The sequence below is a fragment of the Anser brachyrhynchus genome, assembly GCF_964034855.1.
Source record: "Anser brachyrhynchus genome assembly, chromosome: 2".
NCBI lineage: Eukaryota > Metazoa > Chordata > Aves > Anseriformes > Anatidae > Anser > Anser brachyrhynchus.
The window spans coordinates 24,390,695-24,412,655 of record NC_137695.1 but is presented as its reverse complement, the minus strand read 5'-3'; the positions used below and the strand labels follow the sequence as shown (position 1 = coordinate 24,412,655).

General features: G+C 43.7%; 1 protein-coding gene and 1 long non-coding RNA gene across 3 annotated transcripts in view; one reads left to right on the top strand and one right to left on the bottom strand.

Annotated features, from left to right (window-relative positions):
• The window catches only part of CDK14 (cyclin dependent kinase 14), a 348,887-nt gene extending 346,766 nt beyond the window's left edge, over window positions 1-2,121 (bottom strand). The window contains exon 1 of one of the 2 annotated variants that reach the window (XM_080582561.1): window positions 1,558-2,121. In XM_080582561.1, the coding sequence (XP_080438687.1) occupies window positions 1,558-1,639 (82 nt within the window). In that variant the 5' untranslated portion in view covers window positions 1,640-2,121. The remainder of the gene's footprint in view (window positions 1-1,557) is intronic. The other variant, XM_080582560.1, reaches the window with a different exon arrangement.
• Window positions 2,122-2,317: 196 nt separating this feature from the next.
• LOC308190822 lies at window positions 2,318-12,944 on the top strand. Its single transcript, XR_013947507.1, has 3 exons — window positions 2,318-2,696; window positions 7,236-7,378; window positions 7,873-12,944. It is a non-coding gene; the product is annotated as an uncharacterized lncRNA (long non-coding RNA).
• The last annotated feature ends 9,017 nt before the right edge of the window (window positions 12,945-21,961 follow it).

Below are 21,961 nucleotides of genomic sequence, written 5' to 3'. Positions count from 1 at the left end.
GCAGCACTCAAAATCCTCCCTTTGTTAATGACTTCCCCTGGCTAAAACCTGCCCACAGCTCTTTACAGGAGTGTCCATGTGTGCATACAGGCACACAAGCATGTGAGAGACCAAACACCCAACTTCTCTCTTTTAAATCAAGTTTGTAAAATGTGCTTAAATGACATTAGATTGATTAGAGGGGAAAGCTATTTTCATATGGGCGCAGAGAGATACGGAACTGCGACTTAATATTCACTTCAGAATTGAAACTTGACATTTACCCTTGAAATTCTTTTTACAAACATGAACTTTCAGTCTTTTCCATCTTTCAATCAGACAAAAAAAGACAGACAGCCGATTTCAAATGTTCCCCTACACTTCAGGTGTGCAGTCCCTAAAAGCTAGAGGTTGAGCGTGCACACAACACGTGCAAAGCTGCAGTGCCCATGTACTTTAACGTGCCTCCCCAATGAGGCTGTCAAGGGAGGACTGAATGCCACAGCTCTGGGCACATCCTTTTCTCTCTCTGGGACACCGCAGCTCTGAAAGTAGAGCCACATCTGACAGCCTGACCGACTGCAAGGGAAGGTGCCCTGATGGGACAGCCGAGGGGCGAGGGCTGCCCAAGGGCCCTCCTCTGGTGGGCCTGCAGGGACGGGGGGTGCTGTGTCCCCTCATCTGTCCCGGGCTCCCAGTGCCAGCTGCCCACTACCTCAGGCCACAGCCGCCTCACACCTCGCCCAGGTTGCCTTCTCTCCCTGCCCAGCTGCACGGTGATGCTGGCGGCCGGTGTTAACGCTTTGAATGCTGAATGAAGCCCAGCATTGTGCTGAAGACCAAGAGAAACACCGGCCCGAGACCACCAGAGCAACTCTTTGGCATTGTTCTCAGGAACAGACCCTGGAGCAAAACAACCTGCTGTCAAAGCCAAGCGTGAGGCGGTGACACCGGCAGGTACCGCGCTCGGCAGTGGCGCTCAGATAACGCTACCTCACGATGCTTTACGCCGGCGAAAGCACGACAAGGTTCAGCACCAGCTGACAGGCAGACTTCTTTTGTCTGGCCTCCCAAATCCCTGCTCCAGCATTATCTGCCTCAGCATCTCATGCCTCAACTTAAAAGAATGTGCAGCCTGAACCAAAAATAAATGACCAGACCTGCAACAACACCACAAAAACAACTCCCTTTCCCACGTTTTTTCTCAAGGTTTCCCTTTGGCAACGGAGCCTACCCTCTGCCGGGCCAACTCGGCTCCAGCTCCACACCGCCTGGGGACCGTCCGGTGTTCCCCGGGCCTTGCTTGTAGGAAACACTTCCTGGGGGGGCTGTGAGGGCGCCACAGCCCCCCCCCGCTCCCCACACAGCCCCCGCAGGTGGAGCGGGGGACACGGGGGAGCCCCTCAGCGCTGTGGGCACCCCGGGACCTCCCCCAGAACCCCACCACCACCCACCACCACCATCCCACCACCACCATCCCATCACCCCACCCTCCCACCACCATCCCACACCCATCCCACCACCGTCACCCCGTTCCCCCGCCCGGCCCCGGCCCCGCTCCCCCCGCCGGGCCCTCACCTATGCGGCTGAAGCTCTCCGACAAAGTTCTCCGCAACTTTTTCATCCTGCCCAGCTTCTCGGCGGACTGCGAGCCGATCATGGCACGGACGGCGGGCACCCCCCTCCTCGCCAACCCCCGTCCCGGCTGCGGCACGGCCGGCACGGCCCCCGCCCGCTCTCCCCCCGGGAGCCCTCTGCCCGGGGAGCCCCCTGCCCGGTCCCGGTCCCGGCCCCCCCGGGGACGGAGCCCTAGGGAGCAGCAGCGGCCGCGGGACTCATAGCGCGGTGCCGGCCCCGCTCCCCGGGCTGCCCCGGCACGGCCCGAGGGGGGAGCCGGGGGCAGGCGGAACGCGCGGAGGGGAGAGGGGAGCGGGGAGTGCGGCCGGGTGCGGGCACGGAGGGAGGCAGCAGGGAGGGAGGGGTGCGCCGGCAGAGAAAGAAGGAGGAGGAGGAGGAGGAGGAGGAGGAGGAGAAAGGCGGAGCCTGGCGGGGCAGGGGCGCCCCGCTCCGGGGCCGGGAGGAGGCGGCCGAGCCGGGCTGCAGCCAGCCCCGCCGCGCCGAGCCGAGCCGGGCTGAGCCGGGCTGCGGGGCGGCGTCCTCGGGCCGGGCCGGCCGGGAGGGGAAGCGGGGGCTGAAAGGGGAGAGGCGGGGAGACAGCGGGCCGGCCCCGGGCCCCGTCCATCCCTCCCTCCATCCCCAACCCTCCCTCTATCCATCCATCCGATCCCTCCATCCATCCCCATCCCTCCCTCCCTCCCTCCCTCCCTCCCTCCCTCCTTCCCTCTATCCATCCAACCCCATCCCTCCATCTATCCCTCTATCCATCCCCATCCATCCGTCCCCATCCCTCCCTCCCTCCCTCCGCCAACAGCCCAGAGGCTCTGGCCCGAGGCATCACCCAGATCCACTGCAGCAGGAGGACAAGGGTGCCTTGCCCCCCCAGGACGCACCCCAGCCCTCAAGTGGAAAGCTGGGCTTCTCCCCACGTGCGTCCCAAAACGCAGCCGGCCAACAAGCCTGCAGATGCGTTAGCCTGCGGCTTAATGAGCGTTGAGAGCGTTTGATCTTGTTAACTCCACTGAACCAACGCTGCTGAAAAACAAATCAGTTTAACCCATCAAGATGGATGGCCGTGTCTAGTCCAAAACAGAAAGAAGGTACTTTTCGAGAACAATACGTGCTAGGTAACACATTTTAAAACCTGGGTTTACCTGTTTCAAATTGTATTTTGATGCGTGTTATCTGGTTAAAATGAACTTGGGTTTTAATGAGGCTAGCTAACGCAATTTACTGGGATTAGACGCTGCCCAAGCTAAGAGTTTTTAACTCAATTTTAAAAGCACATCTGTCTAGACAAGCATTTAGGTGAGTTGGGTTCAAGCCATCTGCAATTCTGAGCTCTTTGGGATCGGATCTGTCTATTTCAATGTAGCAGGGATGGCAAATACGGAGCTTCTCGAGGTGGAAATCTGCTCTCCGCTTACGTGCGTGGCTCTTGTGATATACCAGATTACAGGAATTGTCCTGCTATATAGCAGTACAGTAACACTGGCAAAACGTCCTGTGCACAACCCCTGAATGTACAGCCTGTTTGATAAAAAGGCTTTCAGAGGTGTGAATCCTAATGACCCCAGTAGCGTCTTTGAAATAGGAGCTACAATGCCACATTAATGTCGGATATGTCATATTACGGAAAGAACTGGAGACAGGGTGGAAACTGAAACCTTACAGACGGGCACAGGAAAAAAAAAAAAAAAAGAAAAGAAAAGGAAAAAAAGAAGAAGAAACAGACAAGGAGGCTGGAAGGAGAAAAAAAGAGAGGACACAAGCACTTCAGCATATTTTACTCAGTCAGTTCAAAAAAATGACATTTAAGTCCTTAATAATAGTTAAATAGTTTGATCTTTGTTTACATCTGATGCTAATATTTGTGAATACTCCTACTCCAAGTGAAGAGGAAAACGCCGTCAACATAAATAATATTTTCTGGTCCAGAAGCAAAAGCTGAGCATTTGAGCCCTTTTCACTTTCTGTGCATACCATTCACGCCAGGCAGCCTCGCTGCCCGGCTGAGACTTGCACGAACACTGCCGTAATTCAGTCTGTGGCTTTCTCTTGGCACTTAGGGATATAGTTTCTGAGGAACCTGTAATTAACCATGCTTAACTGATGCTGTCTTACTAATGTAAACCAATGTTACTAGCACCTAGTGAATTTGGAACAACATTCCCATTTTTCCCCCTATTTTCTAGGTAAACTCTAACTGTATCAGGCACAGAGGACAAGCCTCTGCCAGGCGACTGCAGTGTGTTCTGCTTTCTGTGACGGTACAGGCAACTTCAAATTTTTGACAAGTGTCTGGCTTTGCAGCTGCTTGGGAGCAATCTACAGGCACATGTCAGGCTCTTTTAAATCAAGGAAAATTTTGCCTAAATTAGACGGCAGTGTGGTGCCAGTGAGAGAAACACAGCCCTTGTCTCCTGAAAACTGTACAATCTCAGTCTGCAGAGATGTTACACAGACATGCTCCACCAGAGGAAAGAAGAGGTTGACGCTGTGCAGAAACCTTCAAACTGCGTGTTGCAGGTTTTGTTATTCTTCCCCGTGTGGTTTTCTCTTGACAGAAACATGTATGTTAAAGTCCTTCTTTGTTCTCTCCCCCACCCAACAACCCTTTTCTGTTTCCAGGGGCACGAGCGTTGAAAACTCATTGAATTCAGGAATGTGAAATCACTTTTGCAGCTTTGATCAAGTTCATAAGTTGGTGGTTATTTTTCTTCTTCTGTGTTTCCACCACCCATCTCAGGAAACCAGTAAGGCAGAAATGCACAATTTGCAAACCACAGAGATAGCAGCTATTATAATGATGACATTTTGCTTCCTTGTAGGGGCAAGCTTTTGGCTCTGCTTTTTATGTTTTAGTCTTGCAATTTGTGGCATAAGAAAATTAACATGAACAAAATGCTAAAGAATATTGCTGTTTGCTGCCTTCTTCCAAAAGTGTCTTACAGAGTTAAAGCTCGTTTGCATTTAATGGGACAGCTGCATTATAAAAAGCCAGGCACTTTATTTAAAGCATCCTTTTTTCACATCAACTCCCCAAAGATACACCCTACATAAAAAGCAGCTTGCAGTTACTTTATGACTCCTGCATCTCCTTGCCTGGCTTTGGTAAGAATTCATTACAAATCTTGACCTCTGCCACAGCCACTGAGTCAAGCTGAATCAGTCTGCAAATGTAAGGATTATCAAGTCCAATAAAAATATTTGCCAAGATATCAGTTGCAAGTTGGACAACAGGAAACATTTGCCTCCATGCATCATGCAGACCAGTGAGCCTAATCATGTAAATGTTTTGCACTGAGGTACGGGGTTGGGTTTGTTATTTCTGGAGGAGAGGAGACAGTAGGGTTGGCAGTTGTTTATTATTGTGTAAACTGACATATTGTTTAAAGCTGTAAACAGTGCAGTAATGGGCCTGCAGCACTCCGTACGGCAGAAATCTGCTTTCTGCAGATAGGACGGCCACAGTTGCCCTGTTCTTTGCTTGCAGGGTAAGATGAAATGACAAAAACCAAATCTGCGATGTGTGACACAGGTGGTGGCTCGCAGAGTAATAGAGAGTTGTGCATTTTCCAGATCTTTGGGCATTCCCTGTTTGGATTCACACAGTAACTTCACGTGGTCTGAGATCTCCCAGCATCCCCAACCCCCACCATTTTTCCTTTGGGACAACACAAAGGCAGTGTTTTACATTCCTGCTCTATTTGAACCCATGTGGGGCCAAGGGTTTGAATTTCCAAAACCCAAAGAGCACATAACAAGGCAGCATGTGTTTGTAGAAGAGGCAGCTAATGCCACGGCTTTGGGGTGCTGGGCAAGCCCGCCCTCACCTCGAGTGCCGTGCCTCCCTCGGGAGTGAAATAGCGAGCAGGATTGTCGGCTGTAACTCCTGCAGGGAGGGCACAGCCCCATCAGGCCTTCACTGCCAATGTAAAGTAGATCTTCGTAAATCTCCCCAGCTGAAGACATCCTCCATTAGCCCAGTCTGCTCACCTTGAAAAGCTCTCTCCCTGCCATGGCCTGTGGGACTGAGTGCTCAGAGCTGGGTTACTTGTTAACACAGCAATTCCTTAGTGACCCTCCTTTGATGAAGATGGATGTAAAGCCACAAAACACCCCTCCATTCTCTTCCCCCCACCCCTGCAATCTCACTTTCACTTGTCCTCTAGAAATACTCAATCCATGATGACTGTTATCCAAAGAGAAAGGCAGGCTCTGCTAACACAAACGGTGCCATATCCTTAGGGATGTGACCTTTAAGCTCTGCTAGCAAAATGCATTAGCGACAAAAATTAAACTTCAGCAGTAACGGAAGAAGAGTACCTGTGTAATCTGCGTCCACATCATAAGCTGTTCCCCCAAAAGCTCTCAGAGCTGACATGTCATGTTTTGCCTTTTTGGTGATTGTTATTAAATCCCATTTTTTATGAACCTTTGGAAATTTACCTTGTTTGTATTTGGTGCATCCCTGAAGATAAATGGGGGGCAAACAGACTCAGATGTTACATCTCAGGCCTGACTGCTGCTGTCAGACCCCGCTCCCTGGCCTAGGAAGTGATGAGTTACAGCTCACGTAGCTCCAAAGACACAATGCAAAGGGTTTGGTTTTCTTGTCACCTGATGGCTGGCTGCTGGTTAGGAATGACCCTTTGAGCCACCCATGATTTACCTCTCAAGTACCCTCTAGTGGTCAATTTACTTCATGTACTGATGTGTGGGGTCACTTTCTATTTTCTTCTTACCTTATACTCACCTTAGCGGTGAAATGGCTGTAGGTGTAACACAGCATCTTCAGCTTTGATGTTTACAGTTCCTGTACCTGCTAGGCAGCTCCCTCCTGACATAAGCAAGTACACTTTCATTCATCAGGAAGTGTGAGCTTTTTCTGGTTTGCCTATGGCAGAGTGTTGTGGGTTAACCCCAGCAGGCAGCCAAGCACCACACAGCTGCTCACCCGCTTCACCACCACCACCTGTAGTGGGAAGAGAAAAGGAAGAGCAAAAGCAAGACAAGTCCTGAGTCAAGACAAAATAGTTTTATATGCGAAGAAGAAGTGGAAGAGGAAGGAAGGAAGGAAGGAAGGAAGGAAGGAAGGAAGGAAGGAAGGAAGGAAGGAAGGAAGGAAGGAAGGAAGGAAGGAAGGAAGGAAGGAAGGAAGGAAGGAAGGAAGGAAGGAAGGAAGGAAGGAAGGAAGGAAGGAAGGAAGGAAGGAAGGAAGGAAGGAAGGAAGGAAGGAAGGAAGGAAGGAAGGAAGGAAGGAAGGAAGGAAGGAAGGAAGGAAGGATATAGCAAGTGATGTAAGGGCAATCACTTGCCACTTCCCACAGGTAGACTGATACCCAGCCAGTTCCCAATCAAAAGGTGGCTAGCCTACCCACACCTGATCCTCTCTGTTTTAGTGCTGAGTGTGACATTATATGGCATGGATTACCTCTTTGGTTAGTTTGATTCATCTACTTTCTTGTGTCTCGTCCCAACCTTTTGCCCACCCACAATCTATTCACTGGCAGGGGAGGATGGGAGACAGAAACAGAGAAGGCCTTGACACTGTGCAATCACTGCTCAGCAATAGCTAAAACATTGGTGTGCTATCAGTGTTATTATGGTCACAGATCTAAATTACTGCACCATAGGAGCTGCTGGGAAGAAGATTAACTCCATCCCAGCCAGTCCCAGTACACACAGATGGAAGGAAATCACACTGAGGATGTAGAGAGAAAAAAATCATGAACGACTATGCATCACAAACCTACATGCTTCAAACTAATAAAGAAATGTAAGTACCAATTATAAATGTAAAGCTTTTAGAATTGAAGCTGCTGTAAAAATTGTGCAATCTCCGAGACACTGCTAAGCAGGCATGTGTACAGTAGGTTTGCAGGGATTTGTATGCTGAGATGCTTTTCAGTTTAAGTTCACCTGGCTACCTAGCAACATTGCATTAAAGCTGGATGTTGTTCCTGTGAAATAAGTAGAAAAAAACTTTTAATGAGCTCATTTTCTTGTGACATCTTGATAAAGGTCTAGTAAGAAAGAAAATGGGATTTCAAATGTAATGGCCTCAGCCATTGTGAGATCAGATCCTAAAGCTTTGAAGTCACTGAAGTGTTCAAAAAATACTTTCATAATGAAAATGATGCAAAATGAAATAGCAGGAGGACTGAGGATGATCTGTTTAGATGCACTCAAAAAGCATGTGTGAATCATGTCATTTTATTGCAAATATTGGGTGAAGGGTGTTTACTGTAACATCACTATTTTTCATTGCAGCAAAGTCCCTGGCTATCAGAGCTATAGCTCTGTTTGTACAACTTGGAGATCACGCCTGTATGCATACAAAGCCGAGCTGACTGGCTGGGAAAACACAATACTTACACAGGCAGAGGAAATTTCTCATGGGCAAAGATCCGCTCATAAGTAATCCCTGTTTTTGGGAAGGCACACAAACCTAGTTGATCCTGGATGTGAGTGTTTAAGCACTACATGTGAAATTAGAAACACATATATCTCCTGACATCTTGGACAAACAAGGTTGAAAGGTAAACCCTACTTTATTTATAAGATCTATTCAACTTCTTGTTGGTTTGCTTTTGTATTTTTCCCCATTTCTGATATACTTTAGGCATTTGCAATGGCTATCATTTAGACCAGATGTGCTAGAGAAGCAGCATATTGGATGGAGTCTGTTTATTCAATGATCTCTGCCTTTTTGGACTGCTCAGATCTTTAGGAGAGAGTATAATGGGAATATCAACTCCCCTTGGGGAGATAAGCTTCTCCCCAGCCCCCTTCCCCAATAATGCAAAACATTTGCAACGGTTATACATGAAAGACTGCTGTGTCAAATGGAAATCTGCCTTCTTAACATTAAAATCGAGATGGATTTCAGGTTTGTATTCCAACATCATCTGTTCTTTTCCTCAGGTTTGCTGCTTACACTCAGCTCTATCCCAAAATCAGCACCTTAACCAGGGAAAAACAGTTCAGCCCACATGCCACTCTCTGCTCAGGAAAGGTTTTGGAAACTATCTCACAGTTTTATTTAGTTCCTATCACTGTGGTAACAAAGCACTGCACACCATTAAGTACTGAGTACAAAATAAGTGCTGTCCTTCACTGCTAGCTTGCAATGTATTTTGGTCTTCGTAGAGGCAGCACAAAGCAGTGCTCCAAGATCTCTCAGCACCGGTCTTTCTTACATTGCAGCAGCAGTTTGAGGTTCCTGTTGCTGTTCAGTGACCTTTATGGACTAAGTGTTGTCCATGCAAGTAATGCAGATACGGACTCTGTCGCAAAAACACTGCAGTTGAAATTTACAATGGAAGGCAGCCAGTAGATGTGATAGATGGAGAATGGTAGTACACATCATCTGCAAAATGAGTCAGAAGCACAAGGCACAGCAAATTGGCCACTATGGAATATATTTCCCAGTAAAAAATGAGGTTTGAGGAAGATTAAAGAGAGGCTTTGTGCCTGCTTTTTAAAAGACCTACTTCCAGGAGTTAGAGGAAGCATAAAGACATTCTAAGGAAAATTCAACTGAAGAGGAGCTGGCGACACTAATTAGAGGTAGGGGTTGGTGCAAGAAGAAAATTACATGGAATTAGGTAATAAAAAGTTTTAGAAGGGGAAAAAAAAAAAAAAGAGGGTGTGTGTAATGCAGCAGGAGACGGAGAGGCAGCAGAAAGAAACAAAGGATGGAAGAAATACTCAGGACCATAAGCTGGAAATATGGCCTATAAAACCGGTTTTGGAAGCTGTATAAAGAACCCTTGTCAAAAATAAAGAGTAGAAACTTGTGGTAGCCAGCCTGTGAGAAGCAGAGGATTTTAGCTGCATGGAGAAAGGGAGGAAAAGCCATGCTAAAAAAAGGAGCTGCCAGGTTTAGAGAGTCTGGACCTCTGTGAAAATAAGATGTGACAATTTCCTCAGTCTTTTGTTAAAAAAAAAAAAAAAAAAAAAGCAGCACACTGAGTAAATGCTAAAAGGTGAGACCTCCTGCGAAATTAGGAGGAGAAAAGTCCAGGTTATTTTATTAAATTTGCGATGAACTCCAGGCATACCAACTAATTACGGGACTTGTGACAGCCTTGTCAGTACAGTGCTGTGAAACCTCAACTTGCCTGACCTATAAGTCAGGTGACAACACAAGTTATTTTAATGAAGTATCTTTCAAAACAAACTAGCAAGAAACAATTTGCAGCAGAGAAAATCTGCGTTAGAATTAATGGTATCCTAGTTCATTTCACTCCTGGCAGCCTGTGCTGCCTGGAGTCCATTTTATCCATTACCTGAACTCTGGCTCACCAATCCTGCACTGCACTGGTCTCAGCTGGGATCCTGCTGCCTCTTAGAAGAATTGTTTAAAGCGTACAGCCATGCGTGGGTGATGGAAAGGATCAGATCCTGAAAGAATATCATGGGGAGATGTTGGGTGAAGGGAATGCTTTCAAACAGGAGGGGCTGACCAGCATGTTCAAAACGGTTTTGAGGTACCACAGCTGGAGGCAAGGAGGCAAATTGGAGAGAGGTGGGAGAGATGATGACAAGCAAGAGGAAAGCAGTGGGCTGGAACCATTAGGCTAGAATTAACAGAGAAGTAGGTTCAGATCTAAGTAGAAGGAAGTCAGTCTGGTAGAGAGAAAGTCATCCCTGTAAAGCTGCTAGCCAGAGCTGCATGGCAACTCCAGAGCTTAATACAGAGGTCTTAGTACTTCGATGAGCAAATCCATTAGTGTTGCTGGTCTATATGTAAACAAGGATTACAAGATATGTCTGCTTACATCAGCAATGAATTGATCCCAAAAACCTGTGAAATTGCAACTAGATCTAACCTTATCCAAAGTTTACAACTTTTCATTATTTATTTTACCACGATTGTAATGATTAAATTTCAAAACAAATTTCAAGCCCAGTATATATTCATGTCATCTAACCTCAAGCTTTAAATTAAGTACCCAAACTCTCCACGTATGATCAGAAGAAGTATGAAATTCAGGACTAATTAGCATTTTTATTACTGAGGTCATATAAGAAAAGTTTGCCAATCACAAGGTACTCTAACAGGGCTCTATTTACTTCTATATAATTTTCCAGATATCATATTTTGTTTCTCCGTTATAAGGAGGCACCTCTAAAATGTAATAAAATGAACAGGACTTTCAGGGTGATTCAGTTAGTATAGTAAGAGTTTAGACAGTAAGTAGTCCCAAATTACTTGCTAAAGTATTTAACATATTTCTGAAATTCCCCTGGCACTCGCAATCATCCAGGATGGACATATCTCTAAGATTTATAAAAAGTGATGCACAACATAAATAAATGCACATACCCACAGAAAAATATCCTTGGGGAGTGATTCCCAAGACACATTCCACATATATATATTTATATATATATACTCTATTTTGGTGAAAGCTTTCCTTGACAGAGTGCTGCTAAGAAAAATGTCTTTCAGAAAAAACAGTCTGTGGGTTATACAGTCCTACGGAAAGCCCCTGATAATTTCATCTCCCGGAGTTAACAAAACAAGGCTCTCATAATTGCATGTCGTGCTCCAAGGATCCCAAAGGAGGTGAACTTAAGCCCTCATTACTCCATCCCAGTCAAATGAAACAAAATCTCTATTGCCTTCAACCCACCTTTTCACCTAGTTCCTCCAGTTCATAGATAGCTACTTTGCCATGGAAGAACCTTACTCTGTATGAAACTTTAATGCTTTGTTTCTCATTTTTTTACTGAGAACAAGAAGGGGAAACACTGAAAGCCAGTAAATCAGAATAACCCATGTCCTCAGAAAGAGTTCCTTGGTACTATAGCAACAGCAGAGAAAAAGAAAAGACTCAAGCAGAAGGGAGTATATACGGGACATTCTTCAGGAGAAAACAGATTGGAGATAAAGGAAACAAGCTATCAAGGAACAGAAATATGTCAATTTTTTTGCTGTTTAATAATAAAAGCACATTGATAGCACAGTATCACTCTTTTTGTTTTTTGTTTTTTTTTCAATTTCTATACTGAGGATTAGGGGTTGGCCTTGGAAGGTGACAGTCAGTGACCTAGCAGGGCTTTCTGTGGTGCATTGTGTCCAAAGATCATCTGTCTTTTCAGACACAGAACTCAGATGTTGTGATACATGGTCTGTGTTTGATGTCAGCAAGAACATTGGTCTCAGTAATGACAAACAGCTCGGTCTGCATCTATCCTTCTATCCATCTGAGCAGCTTTCACATTAAGTAAATGAGCAGTTTTGTTTCATAGTTCTTCCCAGGATAACTTGAAGAGAAGGTTTGCTTTACTGTGTTCAAAATTAATTAAACAAATGCTCAGCACTTTGTTCCTTGTTGCAAGTCCCAATTCAAGATATGCTTCAATGTACTTCAATAAGTATAGTTTTGTCTTTCTTAATTTGACTGATGTCATATGTCTGTATTTTAAAATGGGAGTTCATCATGTGATGCAACTAGAAGATACAAAGAAAAAATATTAATTTATTTTTTTTTAATCTATGTGATGTACTGAAAAGAACGTCAGGAAGGAAATTTGTAACAAAAGACACAGACTTTATGTCTCCTTTTTTGCTTCACATCCTAATCTAATTATGTATTCCTTCAAATGACAGTTCCCTTGTGATACTCATTTAAGAAAAGTAATAACCTGTGCAATGATTAAAACCAACATCGTAGAACTACTCCATCATATCCAAGATCCAAATTCATCATAGAACTGTCTGATCAGATTTGGTGGTGCCTAGCCCCAGGGCATTAAATATCTTCTCTGAATGATATAATTCTGTATATTTGCAGAATTTAAGCATTCATATTTTTTAATTTTTTTAAATGTTTTTCTTTGAAAAAAAAATATTTCAACACAAATTAAAATTAAACCAGCACAGTGCTTTTCTTCAAATGGCATCGCTCCACAGCTATTTGCGCCAAGCCACTTGCAGGCAGCTGCAGCTCCCCGCTCCATGGCTGCATGCTCCAGTCCTCCCCCCGTGAACTGGCGCTGACGCTTGGGTGGCTGCTCAATGAGCCAGTTCAGGGACCTGATTCAGCTGAAAATGAACACCCTCCACAGGCCCTCCCCTCCAAAAGTGACTAATTTTCAGCCAGATGAAGTCTCTGCACTAACACACCACATCGCCTTCCCCAGTTCTGCTGCTGACGCTGGAAACAGAGGCATATTTATAATAAGCATGCTGATAAAGTTGGAAGACTTTAAGACAAAACAAAATAAAAAGTGGCAAAAAGAGAATGCTGTCTCAAGGTTAATACATGGTAGAACTTTCCTTGTTGTGTAGGTAAGCGAAAGGAGTCAAAGGCTTTCCTTTGTTTACACCCTTCTCCCTCAAATAGTTTTCAAACTCATGATTTATTCTTTGAGGAAGAAAAATTTAGCATTTAAATTGCCACATCCAGGCATATATGCCTGAAAACATTATTGAAGTCATGTATCCTTTCAAATGAAAGCAAAGAGACTTCTATCTCCGATTATCTAAATCTGATTGTAACACAACAAAGGATCTGCAAGTATTTTGAATGTCATGCCAACATGCCTAAATTCTTGTAATTCTTAGTGTTCTTTTTAATTCCAATCTGAGAATTATTCTGATAACATACTGTATAGATAACATTTTAAATTTATTCATTACATTCTGATAATTTTGTCATGTAATTACATTAATGAAGTGGGTATTGTCCTTTCAAGTTATTTTAGAAAGTACCATGTTATCAGCATGTAATAAACCTCATTTATCTATCCTTCCTCTTTTACTATCATGTCTAGTAAATACTATTAAAAGCTTTTTTAAATGCTCCCTTGCTCAGTTAATTTTTTTTAATTATTATTTTATTTTTTTTTACAATATCATTACACAGTCTAATTGAGTGATTAGTTTGCATGCCAATTATAGAAATACAGAGTTGAATAACTGGAACTATTGCAAGTTACATAACAAAAAATGAGCTAAAAGAACAATAACATTTTAAAGGATCACACAGAGTGGTGAAACCGAGAGTTAAGAATTAGGCACATTTGGCAGAGTGCATTGCAAAGCAGAGCTGGTCTCAGGAGCTGCTCTCAGGAAATCGACCCACTGAAAAGAGGATTCTCTAAAGCCCATCTAGAAAACAGGTTTTATACCATGCCTTGCACTCTTCTTCTCAATTTTGAGTGGGAAAAAAAATCTTTCCGCTAGAGGATTTTTTGCACGCAGCAATTTTATTGTCAGGTTTGTAGTAACATCAGACTTGTAGCTTTGGCCAACCATCATATGCTATATTTGATGAGGACTAACTCAGCACCAAGATGGCTTTGAATACCCTACTTTCACAGTTTCATGGCCCCCTGTTTGAGCCTTAAATGCTCTTAATATGACAGGGATGCCCATATGTATGGATGAGAAGCTGTAGGGGACAATTTGTTAACATATTTGCACAACACCAAGCATGTTACTGTCTGATGAAGTCGGTGTTTCTGATACTCCTAGAACGTGGGTGTTTGATAAAGACAACAGTGGCCATGGCTGAGGAGTTCCCAAGTGTTGATAGATTTGATTTTATAAACGTTTTGTTTTTTCTTTTTTTAATATGATTTTCCTCACAGATGGGAATGGCAGTTACAAACCAATTATAATAAAAAAGAAAATTGGAAATGACCTTAGCATAATTTGCGTGTATAGGCGGTATCTCCTCCCCTAGAGGCCTAGTCCACCTGATCCCACTGCCTCAAAAGAAATTCACTATATCAGCCTGCATCGAGTTCTGGTCTCTTGTGAATCGACTGGATTTACAGGACAGGGCTGAGCACTGAAATGAGTTGTGTGTTTCAGCAGAAGCAATAACTAATCAGAGCATGCAGCTAGTCATGACATTTGCAGCCCAGAATAGATGTTTAATCTCTTTAAAAACACCTCCCTAAATGTTTTTATTCTGTGTTATTCACACTCCACCTACCATATGTATAACAGCACAAAAAGTAAGAAATTATTCCTGATAAGGGACTTCTGAAAGTTCTTCTAATGCTGTTAATGAACAAAGAGGAAAAAGTGCAAAGAGAAACTGAAATCTCCAAAAATAGTGAGATATTTTATTTTGGCTAAAACCTCTGCCAAAATTCTTCGCTCCCATCCTGGGAGAGCTGCTCGCTTGCATTTGCTCTTCTGGCACTGGTCTCCACTGGCTCAACCCCCCCACAAGCTGAGGGGTTTCCAGCGCTGCCTGCAGCTGGCCTCACCGCTGAGCTTCCTGCTCCCACGCGCTGTGCTTTTTAAGCGTCCCCAGAAGCAGGACCTCAAATGTCAAACCAACAGAGCACGTGGGAGCAGCACTGACTCCCAGTAACTTAAAAGCAATGTCAGCCTCTTTATGTGCTTTAGAGAAATGTACTAGAAGCAGAGTTTACTGGATGTTAAACCCAACCACTCTTCAGGTAGCTCTGAACTAGATATCTGTACAGTTCTCTGCCTCTTTTCTCCCCAGCTGTACATCAAATCGCTTGATGAAATCAAACATATCCATACAATTTGCACTGTCTAGATAGAGTACTATGAATCTCAAGACCATTAACTATATAGAGGGGCAGGAAAAAAAGTAAACTGCATGCCTTGTTGTTTAGGGTAGAGTGCAGAAATATGCACGAGACCATGTAAATGTGGCTTAGTCTTAAAAGAGGTCTCACATCACTGAGATATGCAGTTGTGAAACACCATGCAAAAAATTGAGATGGAAGACCACAGCTTGTAGAAAATAATGGCATACGTATAAAGAGATGAAATTCTTAAACATACATGTCAGAAAATTCAAGCTCAGCACAACTGAAAGTGTTACTTATGTCTTAAAATGTAAAAGCTGTGAAGATATCGTAGTGCACCATGACAGGGCAGATTGCTGAAGATCTGAAGCAGATGGAAGATAAGAGATCCTTGCAGCAGCAGGAAGGACTTCCAGGCTCTTAATGTTAGATAAACAAGCAAATAAATGGATGCAGCAAGGGCCAAACAGGGAATAGAAAAGATGATGCAGGAAAAAAGTAGAAGCTACAGCAGATTATGAAGTGGTTTGTGTTTTGCAGGATGCTTCCTGCTCCCAGGCACTGACTTCTACTCCCTGACTTTGAAGACTTCTCCCCAGTTAGCGTTATTCTAACATGCGTAGGCTAAGATTAACTCTGGATGTCTGCACACTGCAAGGAATCATCTCCAACTCTTAACACAAATAGCTTCAGACACGAGGAGTGGGACGTAGCCTTGAAAATAAAAGAAATTTTCTCTTGTGTCAGACCAATGGTGCCTTTAGCCAGTATTCTCTTGCCTGTTAAGGAGGCTGACTGCTGTGCTGACATCTGGATCTTTGCAAAAACTCCAAAAGACAATCACCCATGAGGGTGATTGTCCAGTGACACAACTAAGACTGTGAAGTCTAAAATCCAGAACAAAGTTATCCCTCCTAAACCACAGCACCTGATCTCTGCTGCTGAGTATGGAAGGGTGGGAACAACTTTTCAGCTCCATCAGGAGCATGCTCTGCTCTTGGTACCATGTCTGTGTGGAGGCATGAATGAGCCTTCTCTCCACCAGCTTGCCCCAAAATGCAGCCATGACAACATGATGCCATGCAGATGCTCACCTGCTTCTTGCTTGTAACTGCAAGGAAAGTAGCATAGCTGTACCTGCAATCGGCACCCACAAAACAAGATGATGCAGAGAGAAAGAAGCCTTTGTTCTGCTGGCTCTGGCTGTGAGCTGGTCAAATAAAGCATCAAAGCACTTCACTAGTCTGTAGCAACAGTGTCAGTCCTGCCACAAAACTTTTTGTTTTGTTTTTTTGTTTGTTTGTTTGTTTAATTCATTGCTTGCAAACAAAAATAATAAGGAAAGAGTCACAAATAAAACTGCTGTTTAAGAGACCACAGACTGTAGACCATTCCCCTCATACTGTCCCTGATTCACAATTTTATTAACAAAGTCATTGGGTCTATCTACAAAGTCCTTTTAGCATTCCCTTCACTAAAGAAGACTAGCTGTCCATGAGTTTGCATTTTTGAACCTGCTGATATTGTCTGTCTCCACCGCCCCATGACAGCTTGCTCCAGAAGCACTTCGTCTGTGTTAAATTGATCTCCTGCTTGTTTCACTGTGGGTGTCCTGGTTCTGGTAACGTGAAGTTGCAGTTCTGAGCTCACCTTATCCACCGCCTTGATTACTGTAAACCTCAATCACATCACTCTCTTCTGTTTTTTTCCCTCTAGCTTGAAGAGGTCCAGCTTTTTGGTCTCTCCTCATAAAACAGAAAATTTCATGTAACAAAATGACACCCCTTTGCCCCCTTCCTGATGCTCAGTAAACCATTAGCTGCTATATGATTTCATAGCAACTTAAAATTTAGCAAGTAGTGATTTTTTTTTTGGCTGCTATATGATTTCAGAGAATTGTCAGTAGCGACTCAGATCTTTCTCTGGAGCTGCAGATGCCAATTGCAAGTTCGGCATCATGTAGGCTTAGTCTTTTTCCTCAGTTGCATTACTTCACTTTTGTCTGCACTAAAGCCCACGTGCCCACATACTCAGTTTTGTGAGGTCTTTCCGTGGACAGCTTCACCAATAGTCCAGCATTATCATCATCAGACTTGGAGATCTCACTCCTCTAGGTGACCAGGATGCTGAGTCCTAGCACCTATCCCTGCTGCTCACCCTTCACCATTCTTAAAAATTATTTGCCATCTTCCCTTTGACATGCTTTCAGTTCGTGAAAGAACCTTTCCTCCAATCCCGAGTCAAGTTCGTTTCTTTAGTAACCTCTGGTCAAAAGTTTTTTTGTAATTCCAGCTGTGCCATAGTCACTAGATTGATGTTATCTGTGCACTCACTGACACCTTCCTAGAACTCCAGCCGGTCAGAGAGGCAGGATTTCCCATTGTAAATGACATGCTGAATCTTTTCCATGCTGATCTAATCTATCCAGCGCTTCACTGATCTGAATTTACTCTGTAGATTAGTGGAACTTCAAGAACGTGCAGGAAGAAGACTGCAGCACTAAAGAAAACTTTGGCACATTTGAAATATAATAGGTAAAATTGTCACCTTGCAGATTCCCACAACACCTTGAAAAGTTGTAAGCCCTGTTTTGCCAGGGCTGAGGACTTAAGAGGTCATTGGGTTATAAGAAATTAAGAAGTGCCATACTGATAAAAAGGAAAAGAAGTAAGGAAAAGAGGTAACGGGAGCCTTGAGCAACCTGGTCTAGTGGAATGTGTCCCTGCCCATGGCAGGAGGGTTGGAACTGGGTGATCCTGAAGGGTCCTTTCCAACCCAAACCGTTCCATGATTCGATGAGAGCTTGATGGCCTTTTTTCTTGAGGTCAAGAGTTGTGCGTGTGTGTCATACCTGAACCACTGCTTGGGAAATCAGTAACTAGGGCTGGTCTGAGAACAGCAAGTGCCTGACTCTATTTCAAGCCAGGTGACAGCTAGGGTGTAGGAAAGTTTGCCCTTGAGATGCAGGTCAGAGATACAGTTAGCTCAGGAGCTGTGACAGAAACGGTGCTATGAAAATCCACCTAAACTTGGGGTAATTAAACATTTCCTAATCATTTTAGCTGTGTTTCCAGTTGACAGCTCCTTGCACAGACTGGACTGAAGGTCAAAATTAAAAAAAAAGGAAAAATATGTCTCTGGACAGGCTGCAAATAACTTTTTCTTCATCCTGCATCTTACTTTATCATGTTAATATACACACGGATTCAAGCTTACATGGTTCTCAAAGTGACTTTGCTTACTCCTACTCATTTATCTGCCAAGCAAGCATTTGACTCAAAGTGACAGCTGAAAAACTCTGCCCTCTATTACTTTTTCATGTTGAGAAACAATTGCTTTATCAGCAAGAGAAAAGTCACTCCAACATTTGATTTACAGTATATACCAATGGTTCAGCCACCCAGTCAGCAGATAAAGTTGTTAAACTGCTGAAACCCATTGGCAGTTTTCTCTTGGTCTGGACTTAGTTTCTGCCCCTCCTGCTTTGTGGAAGCTCACATAAGACACCACCAAAGAGTTTCTTTGTAAACTGTGTAAGATAGGTGAGGAAAGTTTGGCATTTTCAGCCACTCTTCCTATACACAGTAAGCCTGGTTGTTGATACAGCAAATAAATTGACGTGAAAATGCTTGATAAGGCAACTCGATGGAGCTGAGTATTTAGATACAAAAGACCACCACTCTACCGTTTCCCCACTTAGTGCTGTGACATCCCTTTTGCCCCCCTTCACAGCCTTTCCCTTTCATGGAAAGTTTGGTCCATCCACTGCTTGCATATTGCCCAGCCTCCACCACGTCACTTTAAGTTAAAGAAGCATGAAGAACCAGAGTGAAAGCAAAGAATTTTGTTCTCATTCTGGCATTTAATATCTGTTGTAAGGAACTCAGCATCAGAAGGTAAAGCAGTGACTTTTTTTTCTTTAATTACTAAAATGTGTTGGTGAGGACAAATGCACTTGAACTCACACAACCAGTGATACATGGCAAGAAGACCTAGACATGAAGATACCATGAAGCTGAAAAAATGAAAGTGCTTGGCTTGAGAGCCAGCACACATTTCTAAGTGTTCAGTCATATGATCTTCTCATGCTGCATCCAAACCATTAACGATGCCACATGAAAGACTGAATGCATTTCCCCAGCCAGAGCATAAACCACATGAAGACATTAAATAAATAAAGGTTCTATAGGTTTGGGATTTTGTTTGAAGGTATCACATGCATAACCCTTTCTTTCAAGTTTTGGACAAAGAAGTATTTGGGAAGTGGTCTCAGCCAGTTCTGCGAAGTGCCAGCAGAAACCTGGCTTCAGGAATATTCTGGAGCTAACCACACTTTGGTCTGGGAAATACTTTGACAAGTATTCCTTCCTCTCTCTCCTCCAGTTGGCAACAAGTCTGGCGCTGCTGTCTTTTGGAGAGATGCGAGCACGTATGTGCCTTCAACAGCCTCCACCCACGCAGCCTCTCTGAGCCACGATTTGCAGCACAGGGCAGCCCGGGCTGCTTGCAGCCCCAAACCCAGAGCTGACCAGGCTCAGAGACAGGCAGGAAGTGCAACTGCTGCCAACATCGCCGCCTCCCAGCCACTGACTTCCCCACTCTCCCCAGTCGTCTCCTCCAAAAATTTCTTTTTTTCTTTATTATTTTCCTGTTCGGTTCCTGGCAGAAAGAAGAGGGGAAGAAAAGTATGCTAGCTAATTCTTGCACTCCTTTCAGGACAAACTGAAAATCTCGAGCACTGCGTGTTCCGCAGCCCTTTTGTAGGCACCCTATAACCACAGGACGTGTCACCTCCTGGGATGCTTACTTGGTGTAATAAGAAATAGCAGTTTGGCACACAGATTATTTGAAAGGATAGGCAGCAAAAATTGTGTATGGAAGTCCGACACAAAGAAGACCCTATACTACATAAGTAAATAACAAAAAATTGACTATTTTTCAAAACAATTTTCGTATGCCCATTTCATAATCAAATAACAAATAAATAGGACGGTGCAGAAAATAAATGGACTCATCATCAAGCCCAAGCTTTCAGAAGTGGCAAAAAGTATCCTCCGGCCCTAACAAAAAAAGTTAAAATAGCAGACTTCAATCTGTCTAAATTCTCTTTACATAAATAAATTACATCTCTCAACATTAAACTTAAACCAACCCATTTGAGTTTTCAGGACTGGAAGTTCTGTTCTGTTGAAAGATAAAAGTGTATTTAGACTTCTCAGTTTCTTAGCCTGCCCTTCTTTTCAGACAGTAACGCTTTCACTACTAAAACTAACCAGCAATAACTGAAAAAGTCTACAGAGGACAGAGAGAATAGAGCTTGAAGGAAAGGGAGGGAAGCCTGACAAAACCAGGTGATTAGCAGAGGTATTATGGCTTAGGCCATGCTGTTTCCTTACTGTTTCCTTACGTAGCTTCACTCTGTTTATATGTTGCATCCCTTCTAATTCTTTTGTTGGCACATGAAGAAGGGGGAGCTCATTACTGAAAGTGATAAATGCCTTTGTTCACCCACCTGGGAACCAAAGATATGACGTTACTTCTTTTTACCGTAGTTTTCCCAATTTCTTGTGACTGCACTACAATAACCAGACTAGCAACCTTGCTACTGATAAGCCAAATCCACTATTTCTGGAAAAGTAAGAAACGTTGATATACAAGAAGGCCCAGAGAAGGCTGCAATTAATATACCAAAATGAGGATATGTTCCATCCAATTAACTCCTCCAATGAACACGCAAATATAGGTTAAATAATCTGAAGTCTGGGGACTGTTTGGGGATTTGTGTTTTCTGAGCTTTAAGGCTGCTGCCCACAGCGGTCTCATTAAATTGAACTTGAATTGGTCTTGAACTGCATAAGCAAGATCATACAGCGCTAGATGTCCAGCTTGACTTTTGTATAAATTATAGCCCACACTGTGAAGTTAGCATATGCTAACAGACTGGTTAAAAGAAATTTGACCAATTCTTACTTTTTGATGCCCACAACCACCAGGCTCACATATTTACAATTACATTTGCTTCACTCAACCTTCTCTTTAAATGTAATAGGCAACTATTCTCCACCCATTCCATACACTGAAGTATTTTGGGTCTTTTCTTAAGAAAGGTTCACCCTCCTCCCCCTTTTGTTAGAAGGCATGACAGCCCGCCCTTCACATACTGTAGCAGGTGCTGAAGAAAAATGTGTTTCTATTAAGTCAGGAATGTCACTACTTGGATCAGGAGACAGCAGGCAGACCATCATTTTTGCAGAAGTTCTCTCCAGGGAATACCATCAGCACGTTTTATTTCCACACTATCAACTCACTCTTATCACAGACCATCATTCTCCCAAGACAGCCCTTTGAGTAATACCTCAGACTTGAGAACAGCTGAGTTGAGAAAACATGAAATTAAAAAGTGCTAAATAGGAGTTAAGAAAAAAAAAAGAAAGAAAACTGCACCATTGTTTCATCAATGTTAATTCCACTACAGATCCAGGAACTGGGAGCCATATTTTTACATAAATTCCTGAGGAACTGTATATTCAGAGAGAAAAATACAGTGAAAAAAGTGGAAGTGAACACTGTACCAAAACCAGCAATAGAAGATAGTTACCAAAGCTGAAGTACAGGCAGGTTCTCCGGCACTGGAAGAAATGGCAATTCACCTCTGTACGGACAAACAAGATTTAATTCCCACCACACCTACATGGCATTACATTCTTATTCTTTTGTCAGGAAACAGTGAAAGCAAAACCACATTCTTTCCCTTCTCTAACTCATACTTGATCACTTCTTTTAAACTAAGTTAACATTGTAAAGACCAGAACTGAACAGAACCAAA